At 37.6% G+C, this 17148-nt stretch overlaps 1 protein-coding gene across 1 annotated transcript in view; it reads left to right on the forward strand.

Annotated features, from left to right (window-relative positions):
* NALF2 (NALCN channel auxiliary factor 2) overlaps positions 1-17148 on the forward strand; it is a 357083-nt gene that overhangs the window by 308940 nt on the left and 30995 nt on the right. Inside the window, exon 2 of the mRNA XM_053699040.1 lies at positions 14323-14494. Within this exon, the coding sequence (XP_053555015.1) occupies positions 14323-14494 (172 nt within the window). The remainder of the gene's footprint in view (positions 1-14322; positions 14495-17148) is intronic.

The raw sequence follows: 17148 nt of genomic DNA on the forward strand, positions 1-17148 counted from the left end.
TAGTTTTCTTGGTATCCTTTGTTTACAGAGTGATCCTAGGTAATTTTCACTTAAAATGTCGGCTAACATGTTAGTTAAAATGAACACGCCCACGATGGGCGGGACTTGTGTGGCGGTAGAATTATGTGCTGCGCACATACTTCTCTTGATTGCGATAACAGAATGAGAGAAATCTAATTCTTGCCGTTTTGTTAGTTAAACGTAATTAGGGTGTTTTACATTATTCAACAGCTTCAGCCGGAATTGTTATACTTCGGTTCCGGTTTTCATAACACAATTATTTCCGGTAATCCGACAAGGTGTCAGACTTAGCAGCTATAGCTGAAGTGTAAAAGCTGTTTGATGTGTGTTAAATCTGTATTTAAGATAAGACAGTAACGTCAGTAATACGTGTCTTCAGTTCAGATAATAAAACTGTTCCGTTTTTTTTTGCACAGAAATAAAGCAGTTTCTTTTTAACATTTAAAGAAATAGTAACGTTATTTTTTCTATTTGTCTGTTATAGATTACAGATATCTAATATCCTTTCGGTTTAAATTATTATATAGTCCGCCAGTCTTTTTCTGTCTCTCATGTGTTGAGAGAACACAACATTTTTTGTTTTTTTGAGACAATATTGTTAATTGAACAATGTTCAAAATATGCCGCAGTTTTTCTTCTCAGGTGTCCTAAAACTTTTTTTTATTAATAATACAGTGCCATGCTTTTCCTCCCAATTCCCTTGCTACAGGGAGAGCGCTAGAGGAAATGTAAAAAATCAGTGTGTATGGTTTCTGTCATGACTGTATCTATCCCAAACTTTCCCTCTCATAAGCTTGAAGAGGAGGATATTTCGGTATCACCTGAGGGTAAGATCTCAGATTCAGACAGTGTAATTCCTTCCTCTGATGCTGAAGTTGTATACTTCAGATTTAAGCTAGAGCACCTCCGTTTACTACTTAAGGAGGTTTTAGCTACCCTGGATGACTCTGATACTACAGTCATACTCAATCCAAAACTAGTTTTGTAGCATGCCCTTCATGGCGGAAGTTTTTCTTGTACCAGATAGGGCTACAGTGATTATTACTAAGGAATGGGAGAGGCTTTGTATCCTTTTTTCTCCATTCCCTATAATTCTAAGATGTTTCTTTAGAAGACACTATCAAGGAATATTGGCAGACGGTACCCAAAGGGCAATTTCCACGCTAGCCAAGAAAGCTACTATTCCCATAGAAAATAGTTGTTCCTTTCAGAATCCTAAGGATAAGAAGTTAGAGGGGTCGCTCAGGGGTTGCAATGACTGCCTGAGGTTTGTATTGCTACTATCACTAGTGCTGCAGCATTCTGGATGCGTTGTCTGATTCTATTCGGACAGACACTCCCCTCGGAAACTATTTCAGGATAGGATAAAGGCCCTTAAGTTGGCTATCTCTTTTATTACATAGCTTCCCTTCAGGTTATTAAGTTGGGAGCTAAGATTTCAGGCTTTGTCATTTGGGTCCACAGAACCTTATGGTTAAAATATTGATCTGCGGAAGTGTCATCTATGTCTAGACTGTTGGCAAATTCCTTACAAGGTGAGTCCTTGTTTGGGCCTGTTTTGACGGAGATAATTTCTGTTCTTATGGGAAGTAAGGTACATTTTCTCCCTCAGGATAAGAGAAAAAAACAAAAAGGACGTCAGAGTAATTTTCGTTCCTTTATAGATTTCACAGGAAATTCTTCCTCCTCCAAGCAGGAATAGTCCAAGTTTTCCTGGAGGCCCGACCAGCCTTGGGAAAGGTGAAGCAATCCGAGAAGCATAATATTGAGTCAAAGGCTTGGGTTCGAGATGTTATAGATCCATGGGCATTGTGTCCCAGGGATACTAACTAGAGTTCCAGACCTTTTTCTTCCATGGGCAGGTTTTTTTCTTTAAGATTTTCTGTAGACTAGACAAAAGGAGAGGTATTCTTACACTTGTACGGAACCTCTCCAACCTGGAAGTGATAGTTCCTGTTCCATTGCAGGAATGGGGTCTGGGGTTTTGATTCCAAGCAGTTTGTGGTTCCCAAAAAGGAGGGAACCTTCAGACCAGTTTTAGATCTCAAGAGTCTAAAACAAGTTTTCTCAAAGTGCCGTCCTTCAAGATGGAATCTATTCATTCCATTCTTCCTTTGGTCCAAGTGGGGCAATTTATGTCCATGGTGGATTAAAGGACACATTCGTGCATGTTCCCCTCCACAGGGACCATCACAAGTTTCTAGGAATCTCTGCTGGTGGTGCTCTGTTTGCGGGGCATTGCAGTGGCACCTTATCTGAACGACATTCTGTTTCAGGAGCCTTCTTCTAAGCAAGATAACTCATGGAAATGTTATCTTTCCCGTGGTCTCTCGGACGGAAGGTGAAGTTGGAAAATAGTTCCAATTACAAGGGTAGTTTTCTTGGGAATCTTTATAGATTCATTTTCTATAACAAAAATTCTAACAGGAAATCAAGGATTTTGCATAGCACTTTAGTCCTTTCCTCGGCCATCGGTGGCTCAGTGCGTGGAGGTAATTAGACTGATGGCAGCGGCAACAGACATCATTCCGTTCGCCCGTTTCCACCTCAGACTTCTGCAGTTAAGCATGCTCAGGCAGTGGAACGGAGATTATGCGGATCTGTCTCCGCGATTACAGATGGAGCAGGAGCCAAGGGATCCTCTACTTTGGTAGTTGTCTCAGGATCATCTCTCCCAGGGAACCTGCTTTCGTGGACCTTTCTGGGTGATTGCCAGCCTTCTGAGATGGGGAGCAGTCTGGGGCTCTTTAAGGGCTCAGGGAACACGGACTCGGTTTGGAGTCTGTTCTACCCATAATCATTCTGGAATTCAGAGCAATCTTCAATGCTCTCATGGCCTGGCCTCAATTTGCTTCAGTTCAGTTCATCAGGTTTCAGACAATATATCCTCAGTATTTTACTTCAACCATCAAGGAGGAACTTTGATTTCCTTGATCATGACTGAGGTAGCCAAGATCATTCAGTGGGTCCCACAATCACTGTCTGTTGTCGATCCACATTCCAGGAGTGGACAACTGGGAAACGGTCCTAGGCAGTCAGATCTTTCTCCCGGGGGAGTGGGATCTCCATCTGGAAGTGTTTCCAGACTGATTCTCATATGCGATCAACTGGAATTGGAATTCATGGCATATCGACAGAATGCCGAGCTTCCATGGTACGGGTTGAGATCAGGGGACCCTCTGGCTGTTCTGATGAACGATCTGGTAGTAGCCTGGAATTTCAGTTTTCGCATACCTATTTTCTCTGTTTGCTCTTCTTCCTCGAGTCATTGCTCGACTCAAGCAGGAACGGGCGTCGGTGATCTTCAGTGCATCGGTGTGGCCTCGCAGGATTGGTATGCAGACCTAGTGGTCATGTCATCTCTTCTGCCTTGAAGACTTCTGGTGAGGAAGGTCTTTCTACTTCAAGGAATCTTCCTTCATCCAAATCTAATTTCTCTGAAGCTGACTGTTTGGAGATTGAACGTGAGACCATGATTCAGGCTAGTAAACCTGTGACTAAAAAGATTTAATCCATAAATATGGCATAAATATCTATATTAGCGTGAATCCAAGGGCTACTCTTGGAGTAGAGTTCCGATTTCTAGAATTCTGTCCTTTCTCCAAGAAGAATTGGACAAGGGTTTTTATCGGCGAGTTCCCTAAAGGGTCAATTTCTGCCTTGTTTATTTTGTTATATAAACATCCGGCAGACATCCCAGACATATAATCGTTTTGTCAGGCCTTGGTCAGGATCAGGCCTGTATTCAAATCAGTTACTCCTCCATGGAGTCTTTATTTAGTTTTTAAATGTCTTCAAGGGGCTCTGTTTGAACCCATGTATTCCTTAGATATTAAGTTGCTTTTTTGGAATGCTGTGTTTTTTGTGGATATTTTTTCTACTCGTAGAGTGTCAGAGCTCTAGGCATTACAGTGTGAGTCTCCTTACCTTCCTTTTCATTCGGATAAGGTGGTTTTATGTTCTAAATTAGGGTTCTCCCTAAAATAGTTTCAGTCCGGAACATTAATCAGGAGATTGTTGTTCTTTCCTTGTGTCCTTCCTCTCTAAGGGAACCTCTTCTGCACAATTTGACTAGAATTCTATTTACAGGCGACTAAGGTTTTTCGTCAGTCTTCTGCTTTCTTCATGGTTTTCTATGGAAAACTTAAGAGTCAGAAAGTGACGTCTACTTCTCTTTCTTTGTGGCTGAAGAGTATCATAAGTTTTGTCTTTGAAACTGCTGGACAGCATCCTCCAGAGAGGGTTACAGCTCATTCCATGTGAGTTGTTTTCTTCCTCATGGATATTTAAAAAGGAAGCTTGGTAAAGCAAATTTCCAAGGTTGTAACTTGGTGCTCTCCTTACACTTTTTGAAGGTTCTATAAATATGATACCTTTGCCTCTGCTGAGGCCGTTTTTGTTTTTTTGCGAGAAAGGCTCTTCAAGCAGAGGTGCCTTCCATTTAGGTTCCCTGTCTTGTCCCTCCCTTATCATCTGTGTACTCTAGCTTGGGTATTGATTCCCAATAGTAATTAGATGATCCGTTGACTCATTGTTTCATTAGAAAGAAAAGAAAATGTATGCTTACCTGATAAATGTATTTCTTTCTTGACACGATGAGTCAATGGCCCGCCCTGTTCTTAAGACAGATTGTTGTTATGTTATAAACTTCAGACACCTCTGCACCTTGTTGCTTCCTTTCTCTCCTTTACTTCAGTCGAATGACTGGGGTGGGAGGGAAGGGATGTGATATTTAACAGCTTTGCTGTGGTGCACTTTGCCGCCTCCTGCTGGGCAGGAGTTATATTCCCAATAGTAATTAGATGATCCATGGACTCATCGTGTCAAGAAAAAAATAAATTTATCAGGTAAGCATAAATTTTCTTTTTGACTCTACTGTCACTTTAAATGTCTGAATCAAGTTGGAGCAATATCAGAGCTTTGTCAATAGATCCTTTTGTTTTACTGTGTATGTGCTTATCTGACATAGCACATGTTATGGAACAAGAAAGACATCAGTATGGTAATTGCAGGGGGGGTGGGGGGTACACGCATCGACTTATATGTGTGAAGGATCTGCAGTGCCGGGTGATAGCTACCATGGTGTCAGCACATCAGCATAGAGGTCCATACATTCACAATTAAAGGTGCAGTAATGTCAAAATGAAACTATTAATGCTTTATATATATATATATATATATATATATATATTTATTTATATATACAGTATCTCACAAAAGTGAGTACACCCCTCACATGTTTGTAAATATTTTATTATATCTTTTCATGTGACAACACTGAAGAAATGACACTTTGCTACAATGTAAAGTAGTGAGTGTACAACCTGTATAACAACACACAGCCATTAATGTCTAAACCATTGGCAACAAAAGTGAGTACACCCCTAAGTGGACATGTCAGAATTGGGCCCAAAGTGTCTATTTTATGTGGCCACCATTATTTTCCAGAACTGCCTTAACCCTCTTGGGCATGGAGTTCACCAGAGCTTCACAGGTTGCCACTGGAGTCCTCTTCCACTCCTCCATGACAACATCACAGAGCTGATGGATGTTAGAGACCTTGCGCTCCCCCACATTCCATTTGAGGATACCCCACAGATGCTCAATAGGGTTTAGGTCTGGATACATGCTTGGCCAGTCCATCACTTTTACCCTCAGCTCCTTTTTTAAGGCAGTGGTCGTCTTGGAGGAGTGTTTGGGGTCATTATCATGTTGGAATACTGCCCTGCGGTCCAGTCTCGGAAGGGAGTGGATCATGCTCTGCTTCAGTATGTCACAGTACATGTTGGCATTCATGGTTCCCTCAATGAACTGTAGCTCCCCAGTGCCGGCAGCACTCATGCAGGCACAGACCATGACACTCCCACCACCATGCTTGACTGTAGGCAAGACACACTTGTCTTTGTACTCCTCACCTGATTACCACCACATATGCTTGACACCGTCGGAACCAAATAAGTTTATCTTGGTCTCATCGGACCACAGGACATGTTTCCAGTAATCCATGTCCTTAGTCTGCTTGTCTTCAGCAAACTGTTTGCGGGCTTTCTTGTGCATCATCTTTAGAAGAGGCTTCCTTCTGGGAGGACAGCCATGCAGACCAATTTGATGCATTGTGCGGCGTATAGTCTGAGCACTGACAGGCTGACCCCCCACCCCTTCAATCTCTGCAGCAATGCTTGCAGCAATCATACGTATATTTCCCAAAGACAACCTCTGGAAATTACGCTTAGCATGTGCACTCAACTTCTTTGGTCGACCATGGCAAGGCCTGTTCTGAGTGGAACCTGTCCTGTAAAACCTCTGTATGGGCTTGCCCACCATGCTGCAGCTCAGTTTCAGGGTCTTGGCTATCTTCTTAAAGCCTAGGCCATCTTTATGTAGAGCAACAATTCTTAACACACCTGCTCCCCATTCACACCTGACACCTTGTAACACTAACAAGTTACATGACACCGGGGAGGGAAAATGGCTAATTGGGCCCAATTTGGACATTTCCACTTAGGGGTGTACTCACTTTTGTTGCCAATGGTTTAGACATTAATGGCTTTGTGTTGAGTTATTTTGAGGTGACAGCAAATTTACACTGTTATACAGGCTGTACACTCACTGCTTTACATTGTAGCAAAGTGTCATTTCTTCAGTGTTGTCACATGAAAAGATATAATAAAATATTTAGAAAAATGTGAGGGGTGTACTCACTTTTGTGAGATACTGTATATACAGTGTGTGTGTATATATATATATATATATATATATATATATACACACACACACACATGTAAAATACATTTTCAAGATATCTTAACTAGAGCACAAGTGAAATTAATCGGCTGATAATTTATTAACCTGCTCTCATCCATTAGCTAATTATTTCACCTGTGCTGTAGTTAAAGGGACAGTCTACACCAGAATTGTTATTGTTTAGAAGGTTAGTTAATCCCACTATTACCCATTGCCTAGTTTTGCACAACCAATACAGTTATATTAATGCACTTTTACCTCTGTGATTACCTTGAATTTAAGCCTCTGCAAACTGCCCCTTTATTTCAGTTCTTTTGACAGACTTGCATTTTAGCCATTCAGTGCTGACTCCTATGTAACTCTACGTGCGTGAGCACAATGTTATCTATGTGACACACATGAACTAACACCCTCTAGTGGTGAAAAACGCATTCAGATAAGAGGCGACCTTCAAGGTCTAAGAAATTTACTATATGAACCTCCTAGGTTTAGCTTTTGACTAAGAATACCAAGAGAACAAAGCAACTAAAAGTAAATTGGAAAGATGTTTAAAATTACATGCCCTATATGAATCATGAAAGGTTATTTTGGTCTAGACTGTCCCTTTAAGATATCATCTAAATCTCCTCTTAAGGGTACTTGAGGACTGGAGTTGAGCAGCATTGGTGTAGAGTGACAATGAAATAGAGATGTATTTAGCACAGGTTTGGAATTGATCAGTTTAACCCCTTAAGGACCAGCGACGTACCCTGTATGTCGCTGGCCTTTTTTTGGGACTTGATTGTTTTATAGCGCGGTCTTGCCACCAGCGTTGAGACTCCTCTATTCCACAAAGTCTGCTGGTCGGAGTGCATTAATAGTGTGTTCTTGCTAGACTTGTGCTATTATGTCCTGAAAAAACCCTTAACAACCAGTGACATACAGGGTACATTGTGGTCATTAAGGGGTTAAGGGACATTCTATTGAATACAATTCTGAGGCCCCTGCATATAATAAAAAAAATTGCAATAAACAAAGTGTTAAGACTGTTTTTGCATGCTTTAACCTTGGGTATATACCTGCATAGGTATCACCTTAATGGATTATATATATGCTCTATGCCTATTTAAAAACAATGTTTATATCTCTTTAAATACTTAATGCAATCTTACAATATTGTCACAGTAAAAGTATCCTGTGAACTTCTCTTGTGCAATAAACTCATTCCTAAATGTCTATGGAATGCCCCTGTTGCTTTGGTCTGTGTAGAAATTGGTTGTCTGTCTGGGTTTTGAGCATCATCATTTGGTATATATGACTCAGTCCCTTTCTTTGACAGATCTGACTTCCAAATACTCCCCCCACACTCCCACTCTTTTCTGCATAATATCTTTGCCCCCCCCCCCTGCATCATTTCCTTCCCTCCCCTACCCCCTGCAAAACACTACCCTTTACGTCTCTACCAGAACATTTTTACACTCTTTGCATCATTGCTAGTATTTGTGTTTTTCAAATGCAATTAAAAGGACATATTTTGTTGTGGTTATTAAGGAAAAGAATTCATACTGGCCTAGTCATTTGCATTAACTTTCAAGTAATGTTATTTTCACTAGATTTTCAACATCTCAGCACACAACCAGGGAGCGGGAACTGAGTCTAAGCATCTGAAACTGATTTCCTTTTAAGATGATCCATATAAAGAACCATTTACAATGTCCCTCTCTTTACCTTGCAAATTGCTTTTCCACTGAAAGGAATTGAAAACTATGAAGCACATTATATAACAGATAAATGTATTTCTTGCTATTCTGCAACAGTAAACCAGATAGGAAGGGATTTAACCCCTTGAGTGTTGAGCCATAACATATCTTGGAGCTGATTTTGGCTGTGCATCCCTCGCTGTATATACACATAAATTTCAACTTTTTCTGTGAGGTGCCCACACAAATAATACCTCCCTATTAAAAAATAACCTTAGTTTGCAGAACTACCTTTCATATAGGAAAATGCCACCATAATGAAATGACATTCATAGTAAAAAGAAGCACATAAGCCATTATTTTCTAAATAGTTCAAACATCCATTTTGCAGTCCTGCGTTTAGCATCAGTACAAAAACATTTCTCCCCTATAAATTGTTCCCAATTATCCATTTTACCTGCTGGGGTGTATTAAATTGTTTACAAGTAGCTCCTTTACCCTTATTTCGGCATTTGAGATAGCTGATTTAGCCTGCGGTATCCCCACCTATACTGAAAGTATCTATACTGGAGTCTAGGCTATTAACAAATTATGTAAACACAGCCCACAGAAGAAATTACACTCCTGGTGGGGTGCCGGATAGTTAAAGGGACATCATACACTCATTTTCATATAACTGCACATAATAGACACTACTATAAAGAATAAGATGCACAGATACTGATATAAAAATCCAGTATAAAACTGTTTAAAAACTTACTTAGAAGCTCTCAGTTTAGCTCTGTTGAAAAGGTAGCTAGAAAGCCCACTGCAAGTGGGAGATAAGACCCCCTCCCCCTTCTTTTGCATATGAAAAGACCCTTTACACAAACAGGAGAAAGCTGGAGTAGGTAGCTGACAGTATTCTCATAAAATTTTGGGCTTCGTTAGAAGTCTGAAAATCAGAGCAATGTTATTTAAAAATACACAAAACTATACATTTTGTTAAAAAAAAAACAACAACTTTTTGGGCTATATAAGAAGATCATCTACAAAACATTTATGCAAAGAAAAAATGAGTGTATTATGTCCCTTTAATTAAAAAAAACAATACTTTTCTATTGATCTCTCTATGTATTGAGCATTGGTTTTCCAGACAAATATAAGATAAGGAAGCAAGTGTGTGTGTACTCAAAGTGATAACATATTACCTGCAAGCTCAACCCATTTCATTTGGTTGTGGTTTAAAAGCACAAAACCAGATAATTTATATACACAAATAAACCTGAAAATGCAATTTCTCATACATTTTATACTCTGCAGGTGGTCTAACAAAGCAAAAGTTACAGTATACTGTCCCTTTAAGGATTGTATACTTGTAATATTTAGTAACAATAACTGAAAATCAGAAGAAAATTCTTTATAATTGTTGTCACTTTGTACCGGATTACAATTTATGCAGAAAATAAACAGTTCTAAAATATCTAACTAGAAATAAATGAGTTAGCTTAGCCCACTTTGGCAGTGTGTGAATGTTCCAAACTCACTCAGCATAGCAGAAAAATATTAAAATACTTGTGCCAAAAGCCCTGCTATGCAGAATTGTACAAAATATCACCTAGTATTACATTCACCCTGTTCTCACATTTATTTTGAGTCCTACACTGTGTATTAGTCCAGAGAAACATAGAACTATGAGCCCTAACATCAATACACTAAAATTAGGCTAGCAGTGATCATTATTACTGTGATAATAATTTGATTATACTGACATGAAACCTCTTATTTGAATAGTGGGACTTCACTCTTTCACAGTTATATCAACTAGCTGTTGGATATAGAAAGGAAACATTCTTAAAATTGCGAGGATTGCTACTTTCAAATAAAGGGTCCTAAGTTTTTCTGTATATTGTGGGGGCAACGCATGAGATCCCCCATATCCAGCTTATGTTGTTCCATATGGATATGTTTCTGTCAGGTGATCACTATTGCCATGGTGATCATCTAATAGCCACCTGGACATGTAATCACCTTAAAATTAGAGAAGGGTAACCCCTCATTTAACAGATATTTATATATACACACACACACACATATATATATATATATATATATATATATATATATATATATATATATCACATAATAATTGAAACATTTTTGGGTAATTGTTAAGCCCTATATTAATGCACACCAACACAAGCCTGTGTAGACCAATAATAATTAGATTTTGACATATAGGGCTTTATTTATTGTTCTTTTGAGCCCTTGCGGAGCAGGAATACTCATGCAAACCTGCTTACTGCCGCAAAGATAGATGGAAAGAAAATGCAAATTTGCTAACAAAAAGGTTTTTAATTTTAAACATTTGTTTGGTAAGTATATCTTTTGCAATGCAGTGCTTTTCAGCTGATATTTACGAGTCATATATTATAATAACTGTAAGAGCTTAGATTCCACTGAACCCTTTTTTCCCAAACCACCTCTAGGTCTAAGAAATCCAGGATATTTAAATGTATTCTTGTATTTGTATTCTTGCGCTTGTATTAAAAAATACAATGTAAAGAACAGTGTTATTAATTGTTGTTATTTCTTTGCAAGCCCCTTTTTTAAAACATGTTTTAAATGACTTTAGAACCAGAAACAATGTAATACATATTTACACAAGGAATTTTGTTCTTTCTTGTAAAATATGAATTATCCACTAGGTGACACTCTTCACTTTCAGATCATTGTTGAGTGCACTGAAGTAAGGGGTACTGTACCTTTATGAGGATATATACATATTTCATGTTCTTCTCATAGAAGCCAAATAGCACTTTACTAATCTGTTTTTATTATTATTGTATTTATATCTATAAATGTTCTCTAGACCAGGGGTGCCAATACTTTAGTGAGAAGGGGGTCTACTTTTCTGTGACTTTCATTGTGAGCTACTTATAAATGTGCTAATCATACGGAAATCTGAGCTTTCATGTAAAACAGGTATCCATTAAATGCAGGAACTAATATTCATATTTTTGTTTTACTTTAGTGGAGACAAATATATTTGTGCAAATCACATTTATACATTTCTTTCAACTTAACTTAAAGGGACAGTTTACTCCAGAATTTTTATTGTTTAAAAGATAGATAATTCCTGTATTACCCATTCCCCAGTTTTGCATAACCAACACAGTTATATTAATATACTTTTTACCTTTGTGACTACCTTGTAATCTAAGCCTATGTAGACTGCCCCTTATTTCACTTCTTTTGACAGACTTGCATTTTAGCCAATCAGTGCTGACTCATAAGTAACTCCACGGGATTGAGCACAGTGTTATCTATATGGCACACATGAACTGGCGCTGTATAGCTGTGAAAAACTGTCAAAATGTACTAAGATAAGTACATATACTAATGTATTAGCCCTTAAAGGGCTAATACATTAGTATATGAGCCTACCTAAGTTTAGCTTTCAACTAAGAATTACCAAGATAACAAAGCAAAATTGATGATAAAAGTATTTTGGAAGTTGTTTAAAATGACATGCCCTATCTGAATCATGAAAGTTTATTTTTGACTAGGCTGTCCCTTTAATATCCCTTTTTACCAATGTCTGTAACTGAATTTGTGAGAGATTCTTTAAAGGGACATAAAGAAGTTGTTATAGAGACAAAATATAATAATATGTACTTTAATTACTTTACCTGCAAATTTATACTGCAGTGCATCGCAATTAACCCTTTCTTTTTAAGTTTTCAAATTGTACAGCTCTAACTCCCCCCACACAAATTCTTTTATGGCTGTATCTATACCCACCTTTGCTTTAGTAGAATGCAAGACGTTAACACTCATTATCTGCTGGAGCATACCTAGAAGCAAATAAGCTGCTGTGAACTCAGCTGAAATACAATGCCTGTGTTTCTGATGCTAAACACTGATAGGGAGGTGGATCAGAATTCTCCAAACAGCATGGCTATGTAACTAATTTTGCTTATTTTTGAAAATTATTTTAAAATACTTGCCAGCAATTTTTAAAAATGTATGCAAACTATTTTTACTTAATTAGCCCTTTTAGGATATGCACAGATCTCAACATTTTTATGGTACTTTAAACACTTTCAGATGGTAATATAAAATGGTAAATCGTATATATAAAAAAAAATCTTCATTATACTTTCATTATTTATTTTGTCCCCTTTTCCTGTAATGCCATTCTGAAATTGTGAGCTTTTCAGTTCTTGTTAAAAATGGAAGTTCAGAACACTGTTATATTCCACACAGCCAATGACTGCACACTCTAGTGACCTATATATAACTGACCCTTATTGGCCAAAATAGAGAAGGCAACCTAGGTTACAACATGGCAGCTACCATTGTTTTATAGACACTAAAACTTTACACGTATTTTGTCAATATTTAACAGCTAATGCAACTTGAAAAAAATACATCTACATATTATTCTTAAACTAATTTTTTCTTTGTATGAATCATTCTTTCTAGCATTTATTTAGTGTTCAATGTCCCTTTTAATATTTTTTCTTTGTGACACATTTGTCTTTTTTTTCTTTTTTCTTTTTAAATAATGTTGGTTCCCAGTGGGTCTTTTATAATATACTACATAAAAAATATATATAAAACTTATTCAACTATTTTGTTTCTTATGATTACTGCAAAATAAACATTTAGGGCTAAATTACGAGTGGAGCACAAATGTGCGGTGTTATTAGAAGTGCCACCTCACGTTCGCATTGCATGGAAGCTTTTCCATAGGCTCCAATGGGAGCCTTGTTCTGATGCCGCCAGACACGGCAAAGAACCTAGCGCAGCACAGGAGGTAAGTCACGCAGCAAATGTAAAATATATATTTATATGAATATATACATATATATTTATGTGTTTAAATGTGTATTTACACATATTAACACATAAATATTTACCTATACAAGCATATACATATATATTTACCTTTTAAAACACAGTCCCCATAGACCGCTATGTAAAGGCACTTTTCAGTCACGTTTTTTTCTAACACCACACATCCCCTCACTTTAACCACATATAATGGCTAGTTATTTAACTTGTGCCCGTAAACGGCAAAATTTCCCCCATAAAGGGCGCAAATTAAATTAGCGCTCCACTTGTAATCTAGCCCTTAGTATTTAAGGAATTTATATTATGTTTTTTTTTATTTCTTTTATTAGATTTGCTGTATATTTTCTCAAATACTACCTCTGGCCATTCTGGGATACCCCAGCCAGGTGCTGTGACACACTTGTGTGTGTGCAGATGAATTTTTTTTTTTTTTTCCAAACAAGTTCAAAAGTGCAGAGAAATACAAGGGTTATATTATACCAGAGAGACTATTTATCACCATGTCTTTATGTAAGCCTTTTGGTAGGATCTATGGAATAATGTACAAAGAGCAGTTATTAAACTCCACTTTTAACTTTCTTGATAAATAACTCCCAATTTTATAATTAGATATAATAACGCAGTAAGAAAACATGATCACAAGTGACATATGTTACAGCATAAGGACCTGAGTGTTAGCTTACAGTTTTTTGTAACTATACACCTTCAGATGAATGAAAATTAACAGAATTATTAATAATATGTCAGAGTAGAGGAACCTCATACATTTCTAAGACTTATTGCTTTGCCCGGGTTAATTACTAAACGATTAAGTTCAATTTCAAAGCTGTAGGTCTTGCACCGCTCTTTAATTTGAACACAAAACCTTTTTATTTATTTAGAAATTCTAGGTTGATTAAAAGTATTAAAATGACAGTAAATAAGGGAAATGGTTATATCGTATTAGCTTTAGGTAAAAATACAAAAACAGTTAAAATATAAAGAAAAAAAAGATTGTTTTAATTAAACTGCTTAATTCTTGTTATTGCTTCCATTGTAGGCTGTCTACAAAGCCTGGCTGTGCTCGGAGTATTTCAACGTGACCCAGCGGGAGTGCCGCCATCGCATTCCTTGCAAGCAGTACTGCCTGGAGGTTCAGACACGCTGTCCCTTCATGCTACCTGACAATGACGATCTTATCTATGGAGGGTTACCTGGCTTCATCTGCACAGGTGAGACTTGTTGCTGCTAGAGGGATTATTCCTGGCAAACATCCATCCATTGAGATGTAAACTTTATTTATATATATAAAAAAATAACCTCACAGCAAATAATGAGCACAAGTTTATCACATGATGGATAAGTGGTGTACAGCATGTAGTCATGTCACTGCTTTTCATAGGCTTGACTTTAGTATACACTTTAGATCACAGTTCCCTGTCTGTCATCTGGAATACAGAATCCAATTGTAAAGTCAAAATAAAATGCTTTGCTTTTTTTTTTTTTTTTTAAAAAGATCATGTTATTTTTAAACACAATTAAGGGAAATAAACAACTTTGCAATATATTTTCATTTTTTTATGTTGCCCACTTTTTCTGTAATTTGAGTCGAAGAATTGGAAATGCATACTGCTCATCTCGCAAGCCAACCCCTGCTGCATATATGTACATAATTGGTCTCAATAGAGGCGATAAGGTACTGCAAAACAATGCACGTTGGGCTAACAAAGTGACAATTGCAAGTCTTGTTTACTCCAGTAACAAGTTCAGATTGGCTCCTTCATATAAATGATAGATGGTGAGCGTTTGGCCACTACAAACCTAGTCCCTATCTAGGTGCTGGGGACTGTCATGGCAGCCCAGCTGCTGCAGGACATTAACTATGTGTTTAACTTCTTTGCAGGCATTAAACACATATACATAGTGTCCACTGCTGTTGTAAAACTGGTGGTAACAATTTACACAGTTTACGACAGCAAGTAGGCCAAAGCAAGGGGCAAGCAGAAGTGTATTAACAAAATGCTTGGATATATTAGAGCATTTGATTTATTTTGTAAGCATTTTCAAGCTCACCAACTGTCACTTATACAATTGCATTTATAAAGTTCCAATATGACAATATGTGTTCCTCAGAGTTTTGTGCCACTGGATTATATCTATAAAAATATTACATTACCTTTTATTCTATATTAATATATGCTGACACGTTCTTTTGTTATGTAAACTTGAAACCGTAATTCACAGGTACTCAACCTCTGACATCAGTGGCCACAAATATAGCTGCTTGAGTGATTAAGTTATTCTCCTCTGTTTGTTGGACCATTGATGTATTTATATATTTTTATTTTTTTTATTTATCCCCTAGAAATTAAGATAGCAACAGAACGAAGAAAAATTTATAAAAGGAGTAAATTACAAAGTTGCTTAAAATTGCATGCTCTATCTGAATCATGGAAGAAAAGATTTGGGCTTTGTGTCCCTTTAAGCAATATTTGAAAACCCTTGAAGAAGTGAGTTCTATCCCTGCCATAAATCAAACTTTGCATCCTTTAATCATTAAGAAAACCTTTTATATTGACCCGAATTGTTACTATTGATAAAGTAATCCTCTCTCCTTGCCAAAAAAGTCTTCCTCACATAGCCAAAAAAACGCTAGCTTCAGAGTAAAATTCTAAAATATTCAGCTTTATTTGATTAGTGAAATCTTTGCATATTGCTGAACTTCTCCAGAATATGTTACTGATTTCTAAATAAAATCTACTAAATCAAAAACATGTAATGTGACTTCTTTTACTTAAAAATATGCATTTTATTGTTCCAAATCTGTTACCTTATCACGATGTCCCATTATTCTTTTCTTATATGAGTTGCCCAGTATTGATTGTGTGCTACAGTTCAGTTTATGGGGTCAATTTATCAAGTGCCAGGCGAACATGATTCACTGTAGTGAATCATGTCCGCCCGACATCGCTAAATGCTGACAGCATACGCTGTTGGAATTTAACATTGCATAAACATTACTTGTAAAATGCTTGTGCAATGCCACCCCCTGCACATTTGTGGCCAATCGTCCGCTAGCAGGGGGTGTCAATCATCCCAATCGGATCTTACGACTGCTGCTTCTTAACTTCCGTTTCCAAGCCGGAAACTTTGAGCGTAGAAAACAGCATCCGCTGCTTGATAAATCTACCCCTATGAGTTCGTTTTTTAATGGTCCCCAAACTGTATAGAGTGCTTGAACAATTGAGATGTTGCGCCTCAGTTTCTCAGGAAGTGCCTGCAACAAAAAGCTGTATTTTGATTACTTTTTGTGTGTGTGTGATATTATAGTGAGGTCTAAGGTTCTGAGATTCTATATTGCTATTCTGCCTTTCTCCAATAGCTTTTTCTACAGCATTACTGTATTTAGGAGTCAGTATATATGTAGGTTTATTTCTATGTAGGTTTATGGCTTTTGTAGAAGTAAAATCTTAGTTAGACAATATGTAGATATCTTTTTTTATATGATGGGGCACAATAGGAGGTTATACTTGCACAATCCATGAACATAATTTAGAAACTGATTAGCATAGCTGACCAGAAACGAGCCAGCTGCAAAGAAGACCGATACTTTGGTTGCTGCAAACCCATAGACTAAGGGGTCAATTTATCAAGCTACGGCAGACAGAGATTGAGGCTGCTGCTGGAATTCAGCATTGCACAAAAACGCAATTTTGCGCTCTTGTGCAACGCTGCCCCCTGTCCGCGCGTGATTAAAATTCACCACCTAAAATATGGCGAAGAGTTAGGGAAGCAACGGTCTGATGGCCGCGGCGTCATAAATACGAACTGCAGGTTCTCTTCTGAGAACCTGAAGTTGTAGGGGTGCGAAGCCTTTGATAAATCG

This window comes from Bombina bombina, chromosome 1, assembly GCF_027579735.1.
Source record: "Bombina bombina isolate aBomBom1 chromosome 1, aBomBom1.pri, whole genome shotgun sequence".
Taxonomy (NCBI): Eukaryota; Metazoa; Chordata; class Amphibia; order Anura; family Bombinatoridae; genus Bombina; species Bombina bombina.